General features: G+C 39.9%; 1 protein-coding gene across 5 annotated transcripts in view; it reads left to right on the forward strand.

Moving 5' to 3' along the window:
* The window catches only part of LOC138981634 (transformation/transcription domain-associated protein-like), a 158,528-nt gene that overhangs the window by 24,112 nt on the left and 114,962 nt on the right, over nt 1-19,454 (forward strand). For all 5 annotated transcript variants that reach the window (XM_070354624.1, XM_070354628.1, XM_070354625.1 and 2 more), the window contains exons 18-28: nt 894-951; nt 3,533-3,586; nt 3,951-4,086; nt 5,477-5,571; nt 7,005-7,170; nt 13,799-13,965; nt 14,593-14,682; nt 15,001-15,111; nt 15,638-15,727; nt 16,111-16,381; nt 18,035-18,130. In XM_070354624.1, coding sequence (XP_070210725.1) covers nt 894-951; nt 3,533-3,586; nt 3,951-4,086; nt 5,477-5,571; nt 7,005-7,170; nt 13,799-13,965; nt 14,593-14,682; nt 15,001-15,111; nt 15,638-15,727; nt 16,111-16,381; nt 18,035-18,130 — 1,334 coding nt within the window. The remainder of the gene's footprint in view (nt 1-893; nt 952-3,532; nt 3,587-3,950; nt 4,087-5,476; nt 5,572-7,004; nt 7,171-13,798; nt 13,966-14,592; nt 14,683-15,000; nt 15,112-15,637; nt 15,728-16,110; nt 16,382-18,034; nt 18,131-19,454) is intronic.

Raw genomic sequence — 19,454 nt, forward strand, 5'->3', positions numbered from 1 at the left:
ACAAACTGACGAACAGGTTAGCCAACTCTCATTTTCAACTTAAGCAAAGGAGGGACATGATTTATGCCTGAGACTGTGTATAGTTTTCAACAACTTTAAGACAAGGAGTGACATTGCTGACATTGAGTGACATTGTGTTTGTTTGAAGAAGGTAAGCACTTTTAAGCCAAATAACACAAGATTGTCAGTTTTCTTGTTTTCTGTCTGTGTTTTGCTTGTTGGTGAAGGCATAATTTAGTTGCTCAATCTTCTTTGGGGGGGTCATTTTAGGTAACAAATCTCCAACAAATCTACAAATTCGGGGGGCAACCAGCCCCTGGACCCCACTGGGGGCCTCCTGCGGCCCCCAGACCCCCGCCTTTGTAAGCTGAACTCACTTTTTCCAATGCTAGGCCCTGAATGGGAGAAGGAGTCATTTTGGCCCAAAGGCGTTTTTTTTCTCTCAGCAGAACTGTTTAGCTGCATTCACAATAGTCAAACCATTTACACTACAGTGGAACTTTCCTATTGAGACCCCTGATTTAAGACTTCCTCCGTCTTTAGACCTTTTCTGTTAATAACCTGTGTAAATTGACCTCCATTTTAAGACTCCCTCCGGTTTTAGACCTGTTTTTGTTGTTGTACGTCATAAGTATTTAACAAAGCACTGTATCGACATCTTTACATCTCCCACCAATTTTCGATTTAACAGTTTCCTTCGCATCAATCTCAAACTTTGCAGGGACAAAAAGAGAGGTCTGATTGGGGATGAAAAATGTGTTCTGACGATATTTACTTCAGTGGTGAGTGTTCAGAAACCAAATCCCTCCTCTTCCCCCTCTTTGACTTTAAACCCATCTGTACTGTGTTTGATTGCGAGCACCATTTTTGACAGTTGGCATGCTTGTTCCTAGGGTGCAAAGCGTCAGGACTAAAGAGGAAAAGGAGGTCCTGGAACACTTTGCTGGAGTTGTGAGTTGTTTTTTCTCACTTTGTTGTTGTTCTTACATTCTCTTCTGCCTGTTCTTTTTGTTTTGTCATCTGTCTGCTTCTTGAACTGTGTGTGTGTTTCTGTGTCAGTGTATATAAACCATTTTCCTGCGATTCATTTTGATTGTTACAGGTAAATGTCATTAATTTTTAAGTGTTTCATGCCAGCTTCCTTTTATAGGTTTTTGGGTTTGAGTAGCATCTTATGATTTCTTTGTATTCTTAACACTCACTATAACCCAGTGTTTATGGTTTTCTTCACCATTTTACCAAATCTTCTGTTACTAATGTGGTGTAACAGCATTATTACACCCCCGGTATAGGGGTGTGTATAGGTTTCGCTCGATGTGTTTGTTTGTTTGTTTGTTTGTTTGTGTTCGCATATAGATCTCAAGAATGAACGGACCGATCGTCACCAAACTTGGTGAACAGGTTCTATACATTCCTGAGACGGTCCTTACAAAAATTGGGACCAGTCAAACACACGGTTAGGGAGTTATTGGTGGATTAAAATTATACAAGGACTTATAGAGGAACATCTTAATGGTCAAAGGGAAATAACCATTCTCACTCAGTCACTGCCACCAACTGAGAAGGTTATTTCCCTTTGACGGGGGTGTTTTTCCTACCTCGTAGGAATTTCTTGTTTATTTTAATTTCTCAGTTTCTTAACGTACATAGATATTGTTGCTTTTTGCAGCTTATGTTTTATCTTAAAAACTGATTGTAATAGTTATTTTATATATATATATGTTATCTAACTGATTCTAGATGATGTTGACTATGTGTGGAAATGTGCACGTTCTTGTTCAGGCCTGAAAGTGGCGAGTGTTTTAGAAATATGTACCTGGCGAGTAGAAATTTTCATCTATATTCGAGTAAAGTTTGCTGAAACAAATTCGAACCTCCGAACAACATTATATTGCGGCCGAAGTGACTCGTGCATTTTCAGATCTTCATTTTTACCTTTTACAATGTGCGTGCTTTCGAAACATTCCTTTGATCGAACATTTAGCGATGAAGCAGACGAAGACTGGCGAATCGGACAGCGGAAAATTACCGAAGAAAGCTAAGTCTTCAACAACAAGTCAGCGAACCTTTGTTCTAAATTGGAAGAAGGAATTTTCATGGCTTTTGTACGACGAAAGCACAAACAAGATGGCGTATGCAGTTTGCTTGCAATCTGCATCTATCGCTGGTAAATCTGACTTTGTAACAGGCACAGACAATTCTAAAAAGGAAACACTGCAATATCACAGCAACAGCAAGAAGCAGATAGAATCAGCAAGTGATGCTCAACTTTCACGACAAGGAAAACAAGTCGGTGGTCAGGCCTCAATTCAGTCAGCGTTCAAAAAGCAAGAAGTAAACAAAGACCAAACCGACAGCATCGATCTTCAGCTCAAATTGAACACGGCTTATCTTTTGGCAGTGAAAAACATATCAGAATAGATGCATACCGCTGGCGTGTACAATGATCAAATGCTAGCTTCAAAATTAGTTAAGAGTCATCTTGTTGGTTTTGCGAGTAACATTTTCTATTTGGCTAGTAAATTTTTGAGAAGCACTCGCCAAAGGCTAGTGCACCAGTCTCTGGACTTTCAGCGCTGTTGTTAGATAAAGTTTTCACTTCTGCATTTCTTCATTTGCTAGGCTATATGAAGAATGAAAAGCTTGCGTGCTTAACACTTTTTACCCCACCTATATTGACTCCCGCAGTGGGGCACTGCGGTTATGAAATTAAAGGCCCCTCCTGTTTTTGGAACCGCAGGAGCTTTCTAGTTTGCTGTTAGGTAGATTTTTGGTTCCTCTTTCCTGTCATGCTCTCTTTTTCTTCATGAATTCTTTTCTTTTTTCTGCCTTCTTGCTCATTCACCTGTATTTTTTCCAAAAATCCCTTCTCTTGCCGCTTGTCTCGCGATTCATGTATAGTTTAATCTGTTAGTGTTCTGATGTAAGTCCAGCAGTAGATAGGTTAAGCCTATTTTAACATACTGGAAACTGGTAATCTTCCAGTAGGTATTAATTTAGTTTTACTAAAGCCTGCTGGGACACAAGTAATGGGTTAGTGCATTTGTAAACAGGAATCGCTTGACAAGTGGCCCCCTTCATCCCCCCCTTCCTCGTCCTGATATGGCTCTGCGTAGTCGGCTGGACGTTAAGCAACAAATAAACAAACAAACAAACCTATATTGACCAAGTTTTTTTTAGCCGAGACCAGCTGTGCTGCAGCAGGTCACTCAGAATTGTAGTAACTGTGTAGAAACTGTGTATCAACATGATGGAATGCAGGCGTTAGATCGACGTTACAGGAAGCGACTGAAGTGACTGTGTGTACGAATATATCCGTACCAGGTCAGATGGAGCCATATGAGTGGGTACGGATATATCAATACCTGGGAGACAATGAGTTAACCCAACTAAGTGAAATACACTGGACAAGTTAACATTCATAATGTTTAAATTGGTTTGATGCAGGCGTACTCTTCCACCGGTTCCAAAGATTATAGTCCAAAGTTCCATTGATTTGTAGCATTGTTTGTATTTATATTTTTGTTCACAGTTTACCATGATGAGTCCAGTCACATTTCGTGAGATCTTTTCTACAAATATCGAGGTGAGTCATTGAAATTATGGCAGATATTCATTGTTTTCACAAGAAGATGCATATACATTGCTTTTTATTAACCGTTAACTTGGTAGTTTTGATTTGGGAGGAAGATGTTATAGTTTGTAGAGAGGAAGAAAAAATCCTAATTTCTGTACTATCATTTAAATAACTCACATGTGTTTCTTTGCTTTGGAAAGATTATGTAACCACTGTGTTTGTGAATGTATTTATTGAAGAAAAGAGATTTGTAAAAAAACAATTGTTTTAAAAGCAAAAGGGAGAGGATTGTTTCATATGAGGCAGAAATTCTTCAATGAGATAACTTACATACGCATACAGATCAGCGTTTACACGATGATTCTTGTTTCAGTACGTGGTTGAACGCATCAACCAGAACTATGCACTGCAGATTGTGGCGAACGCATTTCTGGCCAACCTGTCCACATCCTCCACTTTTGCCACCATCCTCATCAACTTTCTGCTGGGACGCATGGAGGAGATGGGATGTGAGTGTCTTGCTTTTTTTAGACTGTGTGTGTTTGTGGGTGTGTGTGTATGTGTGGAGGAGATGGGATGTGAGTGTCTTGCTTTTACACTATGTGGGTGTGTGTGTGTGTATGTATGTATGTATGTGTGGAGGAGATGGGGTGTGAGTGTCTTGCTTTTACACTATGTGGGTGGGTGTGTGTGAGTGTGTGTGTGTGTGTGTGTGTGTGTGTGTGTGTGTGTGTGTGGATATGGGGTGTGAGTGTCTTGCTTCTGTTACACTGTGTGTGGGTGTGTGTGTGTGGGGGTGTATGCATGTATGTGTGGAGGAGATGGGGTGTGAGTGTCTTGCTTCTTTTACACTGTGTGGGTGGGTGTGTGTGGGTGGAGGAGATGGGATGTGAGTGTCTTGCTTCTTTTACACTGTGTGTGGGTGTGTGTTTGTGGGTGTGTGTGTGTTTGTGTGGAGGAGATGGGATGTGAGTGTCTTGCTTCTTTTACACTGTGTGTGGGTGTTTGTTTGTGGGTGTGTGTGTGTATGTATGTATGTGTGGAGGAGATGGGGTGTGAGTGTCTTGCTTCTTTTACACTGTGTGGGTGGGTGTGTGTGGGTGGAGGAGATGGGATGTGAGTGTCTTGCTTCTTTTACACTGTGTGGGTGTGTGTGTGTTTGTGTGGAGGAGATGGGATGTGAGTGTCTTGCTTCTTTTACACTCTCCGTGTTTGTGTTTATATGTGTGTGTGTGTGTTTTATGTGTGTGTGCTTTATGTGCATGTGTGTAGGTGTGTATGTGACATTTGCTTGATTTTGCCGAAGAACAATCCTTTTGTCTCTTAGGCAGAATTCTTATTGAGTCTGCTTGCTCACAAAAGTATTGTGATTTTATTGTTTTTGTGACAAATACTCCATTTGTGACCCTCCACCACGGAATGAGTCGCATGTCACCTTTGCATGATTTTCATATTTTTACATTTTCCTAAAGAGTTTTTTATGCTCTATCCAGTGGTGAAAACCGTTTTAGAAAAGAGCGAAAACTGTTTGAGTTATAAGCCTGTGACTAAGGTGACCCTCACACTGTTACCAGACACTCCCCGGACTTATATTAAGCCTTGCGCAGAACCGCGCGAGGTGACATGCGACTCATTTTGTGGTGGAGGGTCACATTTGTAATCAGTTTGATGGTCTGAAGCAGTAAGTCTTCTAAGAAACTCAATAGTGTGACAGCGCTATTGTACAGCTGATCTGGAGCAATCAAACTTTCGTTGCAGTTAGTGAGTGTTTTCGCAGACATACGTAGTTTTGAGTTTATCGCACAGTATTCATTATTCATTCTCATATCTCTTGCCATTGTTTGATTGTCTGCTGTGTTGAAGAGACAGCACATGTTTATCTTATGCTTGTATTTTCAGCGAACATGGACCGCTCCAATCTCTACCTCAAGATGCACAAACTGGTTTTTGGCTCTGTCTCCCTCTTTGCTGCTGAAAATGAACAGATGTTGAAGGTGGGTTGAAACTGATACTAGAAATGACACTTGCAGCACAGAAAAAATTTACTCATTTTGCTTTGGAGTTCAATTTTCTCTGCCTATTTCGGTATTCAACCTTCATTGTTTTGTAGAATTAATTTGTGAAATAGTGATCTAGAAACAGGCTCAACATTTTCAGCCAGAAGAGTGAATAATTTTGTGGTATATTTGATCCCTCTGCTTAAAGTTGTATTTTATTTATTTGAACATTGTTAACCTTTAGCTCGCCAGCGGCGATTTTCGTCGCCCAGCCATTTCTCCCCCTTTGCCAGCCAGCGGCGATTAGCGTCGCCAGCACAAGGCTTGTTCGTATGACCAACTTCTCGTTCATATTTGCATACGAGAATAACGGTATTTTTAACGGCACTTGAGCCAAAGCGAGGCTCACTTCCTTCCGTTATCTCGTTGTGTCGTCTGCACTGCATTTGAGTCGGTTTCGTTGAAGTTTTCTGCTTTTGTTTTTGCATCGATAAGGTACTTTAGCGCTTCGACAAGCAAGATGGAGGATGATGAGTTTGAAACTTTCTTTTGAATTGTTTCTTGACAACAAATCGTATGCTGAATTGGAACGAATTACCGAGGAAGATCTTCGCAATGAACTGTGTAATGACAGTTGGTCAAGTGACAGTGACGGTTACAAAACGGAATTTACGAAAGTGCAGATGGATACAAACAGTGGCTGGTCCAGTTTAGTGAAATGACAGGACCAGCAAACATTACCGATAATCTGACTGCGTAGCAAATGCTTGACTTGCTTGTCGAAGAGACACTGCGTAGAAACTGACTCAAATTCAGCGCAAAGCAAGCCAGTGACAAGACGTAAAAAGTGTGCGTGTTCGGAAATGGCGACCTGTGGATCTAGTGGAGATCAAAGCTTTTCTCTGCTTGTTGTTGCTAACCGAACTATTAAAAAAATCGTCCCATGACATGCACTGGTCCACAAATATATTTATTTAGATACCAGGATCAGGAAGTTGGATGGTCAACATGATTACCTGATCAAAGGAGTTTCACCAGACATAGACTGGTTAGTTTCACAAAATTCCACAGACTAGCCAACACAACCCCTTTTCATTTTGTATTTATATTTATGCTAAGAAAATAAATGATGCATGCAAACAAAAATATGTTAATGTTAAATATAACCCCATCACAACCACAACGTTTCATGCTTATTAGTGCATTTTCAAAGAAGTTGTAAGTGTTGAAAGTTAGTGGGTGTTATTCTTACGCTAGGTAAGCAAAATAATGTGGCTACAGGGGAAGTAATGCTGGCTGGAATCTGGAGTGCTAAAGGTTAACAAGCTCTCACCAGTAGCAGACTGCACACCTTTTTCTGTCACGCCAGAACTCAGAGGTTAGGTGTCTTGAGTGAAGGGAAAACAAAAAGGATGTTGCTTTGTTTTTAGCCCCATTTGCACAAGCTGGTGAACCGCTCCATGGAGCTGGCCCTCAGCGCCAAAGAGCCGTACAATTACTTCCTGTTGCTGCGGGGCCTCTTCCGGTCCATCGGTGGGGGCAGCCATGATCTGCTGTATCAGGAGTTCCTTCCCTTGCTGCCCACACTTCTGCAAGGTGAGAGTGACAAAAGGGGTGGTTTTTGTGTGTGCTTTTGTGATGCTGCATGTCTGCACATATTATATGCATACATGTGTGAACATCCATCCAGGCACGTCACAAGACACCATTGGAAGTTCAACAGTACAGTTTATTTAGGATGCAGAAAACTCCGGACGAAAAGGATAACCGGAAAACCCTCAATAAAAAACCTGTAACATAATACAGCGCAAATAAGTAATGACAGCAAGTAACCATCATTATAGTTATACAAAAGATTATTCTTGTTGGAAGAATACACAAAGAAAGTGTCAAACAATGAATGCAAAAACAATAGCTTGTAGTCTTATCAGAATACACTCAAAAAATGGATCATCAATGGTGATGACTAACACATCACCAGTGAAATTACACAACTGCATGAAAAATGCAATCAAGTACTGCATAAAAAACGGTTTAATAACAGATCTAAGTTCAGAGGCATGTAACTCAATAATAAAGTAAACATGTTACAATCAAAGTGCACATCATACTAAACGTCAGACTGAAACACACCTCAAGGCAAATTGTGCAACACCAGCCTCGTCAGGTATGCCCTCAGCCACATGACAGCATTTGTAGTACAACAGTACAGCTGAAAATATACATTGTAATGTCATAAAACATACTACATTGCTAGACAGCAAGCAATCCTTAACTATTCTTTCATGTAACCAACTCTTAAAGTTGAAGCAAAACGAACAAACACAAGAAAATAACCTAAGTTCAAAACCAAGGAAAAACTTCCAATAAAATAATATCAATCATCAGAAAACTACAAGTTACACAAGAATAGCACACCACATATGACTAAGTGCCAAAAGGTGCTCACAGAACAGAAGACGACTTTGTTTTACAATAAAAATGTTTCTAAAAACGTGTGTCTGCTGAAAATTGGTGTGTGTGTGGATGAATGTGCGAAGAGATAGTGGACATAATTTCGTGTGTCTGACTTAAACGGTTTTGAAGTTATCTTTGTTTAAAGTCAAAAATAACGCCAAAACCGGCCATCTGAAAAAGGACATCGTGATACCTCGTGTTTTGAATATGCCACAGAAAAATAACAAGAAGCACAAATGAATTGCATTTAGTTTGATTGAATGCCTGAAACATCGCTTTACAGACGAGACCAAACGTCAAATCTAAATCTCGAGAGAATTTTTTTTTTTCGATAACCGAATTTTAAGGTGTCGCACGCAAGATGTGTCGTCATCACGGCATACATTTTTCAATCGCAGATATTTACTAAATTTCTTTTTCAAAAACTCTGGAATTGATGTCGACACGTCAAGCGATAACGGTGTATCAAACTGCTGTCTTTCAAGTAATCCAGCAAAGACTGCAGAACTTTTGAACAGCATTTTTGAAAACGATTTGAAAATTTCGTCATATCTTGCGTGCGACAAAATGTTCGGTAATTAACGGTTATTTTCTTTTAAAAACAAAATTTACATGTACAAAGATCTACTTCATCTACAGAACCACGTGACACATTCTGTGTTCAAAATTTGTGAAGAAATCACGAACCACGAATGCGCTATCAAGTGTTGAAATTATGTCGTCAACATCTTTTCAGATCTTGCGTGCGACACCATCTTGCGTTCAACATAAAATGTCACTACCTTATCGAGTTTAATGGGTAAAACTAACTATTTGTTGTCTTAGTTTAATCTTCTTAATTAAAAGCGTAATAAAACCGAACTTCCAAGATGAATTTTAATTGAGATTAGCGAAAGAGCGGGCACGCAAGTCGACCTTAAAGTAAAAGAATGATAACACGAGCGTTTGTCGTGTTGTCTTGCGTGCAACACATTGTCCAAAAAGGAAAATGTATATTTTTCTCAGACGTTTTTTAAGTTGAAACCTTGAAACTTCACACACATTTGGGGTTTAATCGCCCCCATGCATGGTAAAAGTCTTGTTGACCCTTGTCAGATTTCAAGGTCACGGCTGGGTCACATGTGGTTCAGAAAACGGATGAAACATATTTTTTCAGAGATTTTTGAAGCTAGAACCTTCAAACTTCAAACAACGCTTTTGCTTAATGATTGTTCAACATGGAGAATTCAAGGTTGATCCTTGAGAAATGTGAAGGTCATAGCAGGGTCTCGCGTGGGTAAAAAAAAAGGAAATTGTATTGAACTTCAATTTATATAAAACCAAAGTCTGGTTGATCTGTTTTAAGATTTAAGGTCAAATCTGTTATTTAAGGTCAAATCAAATAGAAATTTGTTGATGCTTAAATCTTTGAAACTTCCAACAGGTTTGAGGTTTGACAACTTCTGGACTTTGAAATCTGGTATGGTTGATCCTGGTAATATTAATTAGTCAAAACATCAAGATCAACAATTATAAAATAAGCACTTTCACCAATGTCAAGTGAGCAATAGCAGCAAACGTGAGTCTTATAAAGATTATCACTTTTTGTGTGACCTCAACTTGACCCCTCTGAATGCTCTCAATCATGGAAATTGACCACACTTTGATTATAACCAAACAACATCAAAACTTTGGAATGTGTGAAGTTTCAAAGGTGTTGCTTAAAAGGCGTTCGTGAAAATGACAATTGTATGTGTCTGACTTCAATGCGACCCCGCTGCGACCTTGACGTTTGATTTTATCAACCAGACTTTCATCATGTGTGAATGACTTCAAACACTATAAAACTAGTTGAAGAAATTGACAATTTTTCAAAGTTTAAGCCAGATGGCACTGCTGTGACCTTGAAATTTGACAAACATTAACCAGGCGGTCACCTTTTTTAGAAAATATCCTTAAAGGATCTTTAACCTTACTGTGACCTTGGAATTTGATGAGGTTTAATTTAACTTGCGTAGTGTGCCAAGTTTCAAGGCCCTAGCTTCAAAAACATATGAGAAAACCTCATTGAAAAATGTATATGTTTGACCTCAACGCGACCCTGCTGTGACCTTGACTTTTTCAACCAGACTTTAATCGTGTGTGAACATTATACACTAGAACTGTGTGTATTTTCAAAGCTCGTGCTATAAACGCGCTGAATAAATTGAAAATATTCCACATTTGGACCAGATGTGACCCCGCTGTGACCTTGAACTTTGACAAAGATTAACCAGCAGGTCACTTTTAATGAGGTTTTATAAAAATGCTGAAAGTATGTGAAGTATGTAAAGTCTAACTGATCTAGTATTAAAACATGTAAGACGTGACAACGACAATATTCCAGTTTGCAAAGGAAATTTAACCTCGCTGTGACCTTGAAATTCAATGTTGTTTAATGTGATGTGCACCATACCTGGAGGTCATTATACTTTGGTTGTGTGCCAAGTTTCAAAGCCCTAGCTTTAAAAACGTGCGAGATAACCTTAATGCTATGATTCAGTGCCGTTTTGAATGATATAACGAACAAAATTATCGTTATTTGTAAAATCATTTGGGTAAATTTATCTTTTCTTTTCGTAATTGGGTTCCAGCATCTGTTGTCTTAACAAAAATCACAATATCAGTCGTGTTTGTCAACTTTTATTTTTTAGCCCCTTTGTCAGCTTTTCGTGCGCACCTTTTGGCACTTAGTCATATGTGCATTGCACTCAAATGTAGGAGAAACCACACAAGGAAAAGTGACAAAGATTGAATAGAAACATATGTTCTGAATCTGTTGTTGTCTGCTTTGTTTACACCGGAAACACTCCTACAACCTTGACCCGGCAATGCTATATCCGGTCTACTTATGATTCTAAAAATAGACACAGCTCTATGGCGGGAAATCTTCCTCTTCCAGACAGCCATAGAATTCTCAGTAAAACTGGAAAATTCACCACATAATTTGCCAAACAATACAATCATTCTAAAGGAAATGTTTCTGTTCATACTAGGAATAAAAGAAGAACATAGTTTGTGAACAAAATAACTTTTTCCACTTTCTGTTGTCTGGAAACTACCTAGCATGCAGACCTTCCAGAAAACCAAGACAAATACATTATAAAATCCTAAAAACACAGTCCTAAAACAACAATTTCATACATAAATACAAGAATGAATAAAAGCACACAAACATACCTTAAGTTCTGTCAAAGCAGGCATATGGAAAAAGTCATGATCATCATCACTAAAACCATGCTCCTCTCTTGGAGTCAAAGGGAAAAGTGGCAGAAAATGGGGGGAACAGTTCCAGAATTGCAGGATAAGCAGTCGTATCCTGTAGCCAGACGAAACTAGTTCTTTGCACTCAACTACTTTTAGTGCCTCAAAATACTCTAAATATTCATTACTAACATAGAAGATTCCAAAATACTAAACTTTAAATGTTTAATACAAAAATTGCATTAATGATTAGAAATGTTGTATCCCTACACAAGACAGACGTTTTCAGTGGCAGGGGAAGACAAGCACACTGGTCACACCAGAGCAGAGTCCTCCTCATCCACCCTAAAAACAAGCCTCTCCCTCCTTCTGTTCCTTCTTCTATCTCTGTAGGCAACTCTGACATCAAACTCTCATCCTCTGCCAGAAACCTTGGAGTGACCTTCACAGACACCCTCTCCATGGACAAGCACATCACGAACATCTGTAGATCTGCATACACTGAGATCAGAAAAATCAGCAGCATTAGACATCTTCTTTCCTTTGACGCCACCAACACTCTTGTCTGCTCTCTCATTCTCTCCAAATTTGACTACTGCAACGCTCTACTCACAGGCATTCCCCAGCACCTCACAGACAAACTTCAGAAAGTCCAAAACACAGCAGCTACACTCATCTTCAGGGCAAAGAAACACGACCACACACAACCACTTATGCAACAACTCCACTGGCTTCCTATATCTTCCCGCATCATACACAAAACCGCCAACATCTGCTTCAACTCTTTCACTGATCCTCACTTTCCTGTCTATCTTTCTGAACTCTTGCATCCTTACACTCCATCCAGACAGCTTCGCTCATCCACTGACAGCAGAATACTTTCCACCCCACGCACCAAAACCAAAACCACTGGCGACCGTTCTTTCTCCTTTTCCGCTCCCACTCTCTGGAATCAACTTCCCCACCCCATCCGTCACTGTAAATCCTCTTCCACTTTCAAAAAGTCCCTTAAAACCCACCTTTTCAAGTCTGCTTACAATACCTGAAGCACACGCCTGCCTCGTGATATGTTTTTATCTGCCAGCATTCCAATAAACTCACTAGTTAAATATTTTTATTGGGTAGTCTCACATTAGTAACACTATAATATGTACTACTGTTGTTTGTAAAATATGTTTTAAACGCTTATTTAATTTTTTTTAATTTAATTTTTTTTTATTTTTTTTTATTTTTTTTTATTTTTTTACGTATTTAAATATTTGTTGAATTTATTGTGTGTGTGTGTGTGTGTGTGTGTGTGTGTGTGTGTGTGTGTTTGTGTGTGTGTGTGTGTGTGTGTAAGTGTGTGTGTGTGTAAGTGTGTATGTCTGCTTGTGTGAGGTTGGGTGTGTGTTAAAATGTGTTGTGCAATATGGCATGAAAATCTTTTTAGATTTGTTGTTAAAAATTACAGCTTTGTATACCATGTTTATTATTTTTTACGAAGTAATGATAGTTAAATAGTCTTTTATGTTTTTTATTTGATCGACCTTTTTAGGATTATGGAGTTTTATGCACTGCCTTTTATAGTTAACTAAATTTTTGTATTCGAAATAGTCCACTGTAGTCGGTGTAGGCCTTAAGCTTTTTTTTTAATTGTTTGTCCAGTATTTAATTTAATTCTCTATTTTTGTATGAACTCAAATGTTTAGTGTTTTTAGTATTGTCTTGTTAGGCTAAGTTCTATTTAATCAGAGTATGTTTGCGTGTGCTTATACCTAGTGATATTGTAAAGCGCATAGTGCTTTTAGTTATGCGCTATAGAAATCTCCTTAATAAATAAATAAATAAATAAACACAGAGATATAGACTAAGGAGTAGTGCAGGGGAGATAATCACAATTTTGACTAAACGGACTCTCTTTACAAAGTGACTGCACCAACTGGAATAAATGAAAATACATTTCAAGATTCAAACAGTGTTATGTACACATGTAAATGTGAACCTCTTACACATGTAATCTTTCCGTGGTGGTGTGTGGATTCTTTTCTTGCTGAATTACTTATCAGCAGATAAGGATTCGTAGTATACGATTTTCTTGAAACCTTTGCTCTCCATTGCATCAGCCCAGACTCGTAGTTTTTTTTCCAGACTATTCATGACACGCAGACAAAAACAATTCATCACATTAATCACATGTTTTGCTCATTGATTCCATGACAGTGTTTGAACACCTCAGATTTGCAGCCTATAAGATTTATTAAAAAAAATCTACTCTTGTTTCTTTCCATGCACATAGGTCTGAACCTTTGCTCTCTATTGCATCCGACCGTCCAGACTCTACTTTGTGTCCAGACTATTCACGTTGCGCAGACATGAGCTATTGATCTCAATCTTTTCTGGTTGATTCCATGACAGTGTTTGCCTATTATGGTCCGCTGGACCCGAAAAGCAAAAGCTAACTAACTAACTATGACAGTGTTTGACCAGCTTGGATCTCCAGCACACAAGATTTATACACAAAAATTCAATTCAAATCATTCAGTTTCTGTCCATGCACAAATAGGTCTGAACAGTCTTCAGAGCGGCCTGCACCGCCAGTACATGAAAGACCTGTTTGTGGAGCTGTGCCTGACGGTGCCAGTGAGACTCAGCTCCCTCCTGCCCTACCTGCCGCTCCTCATGGACCCTCTGGTGTCCGCCCTCAACGGCTCACAGACTCTCGTCAGCCAGGTGACATTTTTTTGTTTTTGTTTGTTTGTGCTTAGCTGTCTTTTTGTGTGTGAAATCTGTCATTGAATAGGCCGCTTATAGTTGATTTCTTTGGCGAATAAGAACAATAGCAAAAATGATGGTCAAGAAAAGGTTTGGTAGACTGTGTGTGTGTGTGAGGGGGGGGGGTGTGTTCAGTTATTTGAATGGAGGCAAAAGGTTGTAAGGTACACACTTTGTTTTGCGACTGATGGATCTTTTGTGAAAATGATAGTTCTTTAAAAATGTCTTGTTGATTGTCATATTTGCTGTTTTTTTGGTTGTTGCTGAAATGATGATGAGTGATTAGATGTGCTTGTTGTTGAAATGATGATGAGTGATTAGATGTGCTTGTTGTTGAAATGATGATTAGTGGTTAGATGTGGTTGTTGCTGAAATGATGATTTGTGATTAGATGTGCTTTTTGTTGAAATGATGATTAGTGATTAGATGTGGTTTTTGCTGAAATGATGATTAGTGATTAGATGTGCTTGTTGTTGAAATGATGATTAGTGATTAGATGTGGTTGTTGCTGAAATGATGATTAGTGGTTAGATGTGGTTGTTGCTGAAATGATGATTGGTGATTAGATGTGGTTGTTGTTGACAGGGTCTGAGAACACTGGAGCTGTGTGTGGACAACCTTCAACCTGACTTTCTCTATGATCACATTCAGCCTGTCAGGGCTGAGCTCATGCAGGTACCCTGTCACTTTGTCTCTTGCTATCTTTGCTTCAAAGTGAATCTTTTCTTGTTTTGGTTAACAGAGTGTCTGCAAAGGAGGCATTTCAGCATCCTTTTAGGGTGAAATTCCAGAAGCATCTTTGTCAGAGTGATTAAGTGTTCTTTGAATATTTCAGAATTAAAATCTGCGGTGTCAGTTTAGTTTTTGCTATTTTGTCATTCTTCATTTCAAAGCATATCTTGTTTGCATTTCTTCCCTCAAGGTCATTTATTGAACGTTGCCCTTGATGTCTCCAAAAAAAAAGAAGTACTGTATTTTATTTTCATTTTTCAGGCACTGTGGCGCACACTGAGAAACAACAACGAGCACATTGCACAGGTGGCCTTCAGAGTGCTGGGCAAGTTCGGAGGAGGCAACCGAAAAATGCTGAGAGAACCACAGAGGGTAAGAGCCGCATTGGCTTTGCCTTGAATGTTACTGTTGGTTTGTGTTATCACTTGACTTGGCTTGACTTGGCTTGGCTTGACTTGACTTGTTTTGACTTGGCTTGGCTTGACTTGACTTGACTTGACCTTACTTACTTGACCTTACTTACTTGACCTTACTTACTTGACCTTACTTACTTGACTTGACTTGGCTTGGCTTGACTTGACCTTACTTACTTGACCTTACTTACTTGACTTGACCTTACTTGACTTGACCTTACTTGACCTGACAACTTGACTTGACTTACACCCGCAGGCTTAATTAATCTTTTTTCCCATCCATTGCAGTGAAAGTGCTATGTTCAATGTTGATACATTTCCTGGACTCTGATGGGAAGTGGCTCTCTTTTGTTTCATAACCCTTGTACTCACTCTCTTCATTCACTTCTTTGTGCTGGAGTAAATACACAAATTTATTTTAACATTTATGCATTTGCATTCCCTTTACCTGTTGTTTTATAGTATTCATTCTTTACCCTTTCCAGCTGAACTTCAATGACAGGGAGACAGTGGGTCCCTGCATCAACGTCTACTTCCAGGACTGCAAGCAAAACGTTTCACTTCCTGTTGAAAAGGTAAGTTCAGCAATAAACATTCTCTCTGTATTTATCATGTAATCTTATTAATTTTAAGAACCATAAGTACCCCGAGTTAACCCTATTTTGGGGTGACAATTTGTGAAGCCAACAGTAACACAAACACAATCATTTATGTTCCTCCCCAAAAAACTCTTTTGGTCTTTCGAGAGGACCGAGAAAAGTTTTTTTTCTTCTGCGTTCATGATGTTCCCACATACATTTGTTGTTTTTGCACATGTGGGATTTTACATGTATGACCCTTTTTACCCTGCCATTCAGGCAGCCATACTCTGATTTCGGGGGGAAAAATGGATTCTGCTACACATGTTAAATTTCTAAGTATGTTTTTATTATTTTTATTATTTGTTTGTTTCACTAAGGCCATCGACAGCGCCCTGACAGCGCTGAAGAGCAACTCCACGGATGCCTACTACCGCCGCCAGGCCTGGGAGCTGATTCGCTGTTTCCTGGTGTCCGTCATGAACTTGGAGGATGACAAGGCCATCATGCAGCGTCTCTACACGCACCCCTCCTTCGCCGACAAAGAGATCCTGCCTCCCACAATGCCTGGCGGTGGCAAGTCGCAGCTGTACGTCAACCCTGACGCTCACTCTCGGAAAGTGCATGAGCAGGCACTCACTGGCATGTTTGGTGAGGAATTGATCGTGGTTTTTGACTCACATGCGAAGCAAAAGTGAGTCTATGTACTCACCCGAGTCGTCCGTCCGTCCGTCCGTCCGTCCGGAAAACTTTAACGTTGGATATTTCTTGGACACTATTCAGTCTATCAGTACCAAATTTGGCAAGATGGTGTATGATGACAAGGCCCCAAAAAACATACATAGCATCTTGACCTTGCTTCAAGGTCAAGGTCGCAGGGGCCATAAATGTTGCCTAAAAAACAGCTATTTTTCACATTTTTCACATTTTCTCTGAAGTTTTTGAGATTCAATACCTCACCTATATATGATATATAGGGCAAAGGAAGCCCCATCTTTTGATACCAGTTTGGTTTACCTTGCTTCAAGGTCAAGGTCACAGGAGCTCTTCAAAGTTGGATTGTATACATATTTTGAAGTGACCTTGACCCTGAACTATGGAAGATAACTGTTTCAAACTTAAAAATTATGTGGGGCACATGTTATGCTTTCATCATGAGACACATTTGGTCACATATGATCAAGGTCAAGGTCACTTTGACCCTTATGAAATGTGACCAAAATAAGGTAGTGAACCACTAAAAGTGACCATATCTCATGGTAGAAAGAGCCAATAAGCACCATTGTACTTCCTATGTCTTGAATTAACAGCTTTGTGTTGCATGACCTTGGATGACCTTGACCTTGGGTCAAGGTCACATATATTTTGGTAGGAAAAATGTGTAAAGCATGTGAGTCATATGGGCTTTGCCCTTCTTGTTGTTGTTGTTGGTGGTGGTTTGCGTATTTATTTTTGTGTGTTTTCAAGGTTGTATTGCTTCTGAGTTGATTAACTTCTTTCCATTTATTTTAGAGACTTGCAGATGTCTTCATGCACATTAAGGCATGCAAGTAAACACCCAGATGCGGACACACACTTGTGGACACACACACACACACATACATTCACTCTCTCTCTCTCTCTCTTTCTCTCTCCATCTACCACTCTCCCTCTCTCTAACTCTGAATCTCCCTCCCTCTCTCTCTCTCTCTCTCTCTCTCTCTCTCTCTCTCTCTCTCTCTCTCTCTCTCTCTCTCTCTCTCTCTCTCTCTCTCTCTCTCTCTCTCATTTTATGAATAACCACATATGTATGCTCTTCATGCCTCATCTTCATCATCATCATCATTATCATCATCATCATCATCGTCGTCATCATCATCATCGTCATCTTTATTATCACGTGCTTAAGTCTTCCGACCTCCTTTTGTTGGTTAACTTTTTAACTTTTTAATTTTTAATTTTTTAATTATATATATAATTGTGTGTCGATGCGTCCCAAGGACAGATTGTAAGAAAAGGCGTAGCCTTAAATCTTAATCCTTGTTAAATAAAGTTCAATTAAAAAAAAGAAAATTCTCTCTCTCTCTCTCTCTCTCTCTCTCTCTCTCTCTCTCTCTCTCTCTCTCTCTCTCTCTCTCTCTCTCTCTCTCTCTCTCTCTCTCTCTCTCTCTCTCTCTCTCTCTCTCTCTCTCTCTAACACACAGGCGCACACACTTACACACATGCACAGTTTCACAGTTTTATACTGAAATGGCAGTCATCACATTGTTCTCACGAGAACAAATCAACAGAATAGTATTCTCACCGAACGTCTGTGCTGTGCAGTTGCTGCTGCCATCAAGGAGCTTCACAACAGCGCGGTCACCTTTCTGGCAGGGATGGTGCGTCACTACACCTTGATTGCCATCTCACAGCAAGCAGGTGGGTAGTTTTCTCTCTTGTGGAGATCATTATGGTATTTATATACAGCCGAACCGTCCCTGGCAACCACCTCTTGATAACAACCACTTTCACATGATGACCACCCCAAAGAAACCCCAACGAGGTTCTTTCCTATTCACCTTTCCATAACAACCACCTGTCTATAAACCGCAACACGGTGGCCTAGTGGTAAGGCATCCGCCCAGTGAGCGGGAGGTCGTGGGTTCGAACCCCGGCCGGGTCATACCTAAGACTTTAAAATTGGCAATCTAGTGGCTGCTCCGCCTGGCGTCTGGCATTATGGGGTTAGTGCTAGGACTGGTTGGTCCGGTGTCAGAATAATGTGACTGGGTGAGAAATGAAGCCTGTGCTGCGACTTCTGTCTTGTGTGTGACGCACGTTAAATGTCAAAGCAGCACCACCCTGATATCACCCTTCGTGGTGGGCGTTAAGCAAACAAACAAACAAACAAACCTGTCTATAAGAAAATGTTTTGGTTGGTCCCTTAGGTGGTCATTGTAGACAGGTTTCACTGCAGTTCCTTAACTTTTATCCTGTTCTTACAACTTTTACATCTAAATGTTCTGTAGTGAATTTGGAGTTTAAGGGAATTCTGGTTGATTCTTCTTCTGCGTTCATGGGCTGAAACTCCCACGTACACTCGTGTTTTTTGCATGAGTGGAATTTTACGTGTATGACCGTTTTTTACCCCGCCATTTAGGCAGCCATACGCCGTTTTCGGAGGAAGCATGCTGGGTATTTTCGTGTTTCTATAACCCACCGAACTCTGACATGGATTACAGGATCTTTTTCGTGCGCACTTGGTCTTGGGGGTGTTCGGACACCGAGGAGAGTCTGCACACAAAGTTGACTCTGAGAAATAAATCTCTCGCCGAACGTGGGGACGAACTCACGCTGACAGCGGCCAACTGGATACAAATCCAGCGCGCTACCGACTGAGCTACATCCCCGCCCATCCTGGTTGATTAGACAGCTTTGGCATGCAGATGCAGTTTTGGTGCATATATACATGTATTTCACTGTTCATATCTTCCATATAACATAGCAATGTGAAAACTTCAAATTTCTGACATTTGAACAGTCGCAATTTAGTTTTTTTTTAGAGAGACGACTGTCCACTGGGTATCGAGCCTTTCTGTCAAAATCAGGAATAAAGGAAAGGGAGAGCTGGAAAAGAATAAGGAGGGACTCTTGTGTCATTTACACTCATTTATATGAGGGTGAGTGAGGAGAAGGAGAAAGAAGAGAGCTGAAAGAGACTTCGAGTAAACTCTTATTGACATTCCACGTAATCTGGAAACCA

This window comes from Littorina saxatilis, linkage group LG12, assembly GCF_037325665.1.
Source record: "Littorina saxatilis isolate snail1 linkage group LG12, US_GU_Lsax_2.0, whole genome shotgun sequence".
In the NCBI taxonomy this organism is placed as follows: domain Eukaryota; kingdom Metazoa; phylum Mollusca; class Gastropoda; order Littorinimorpha; family Littorinidae; genus Littorina; species Littorina saxatilis.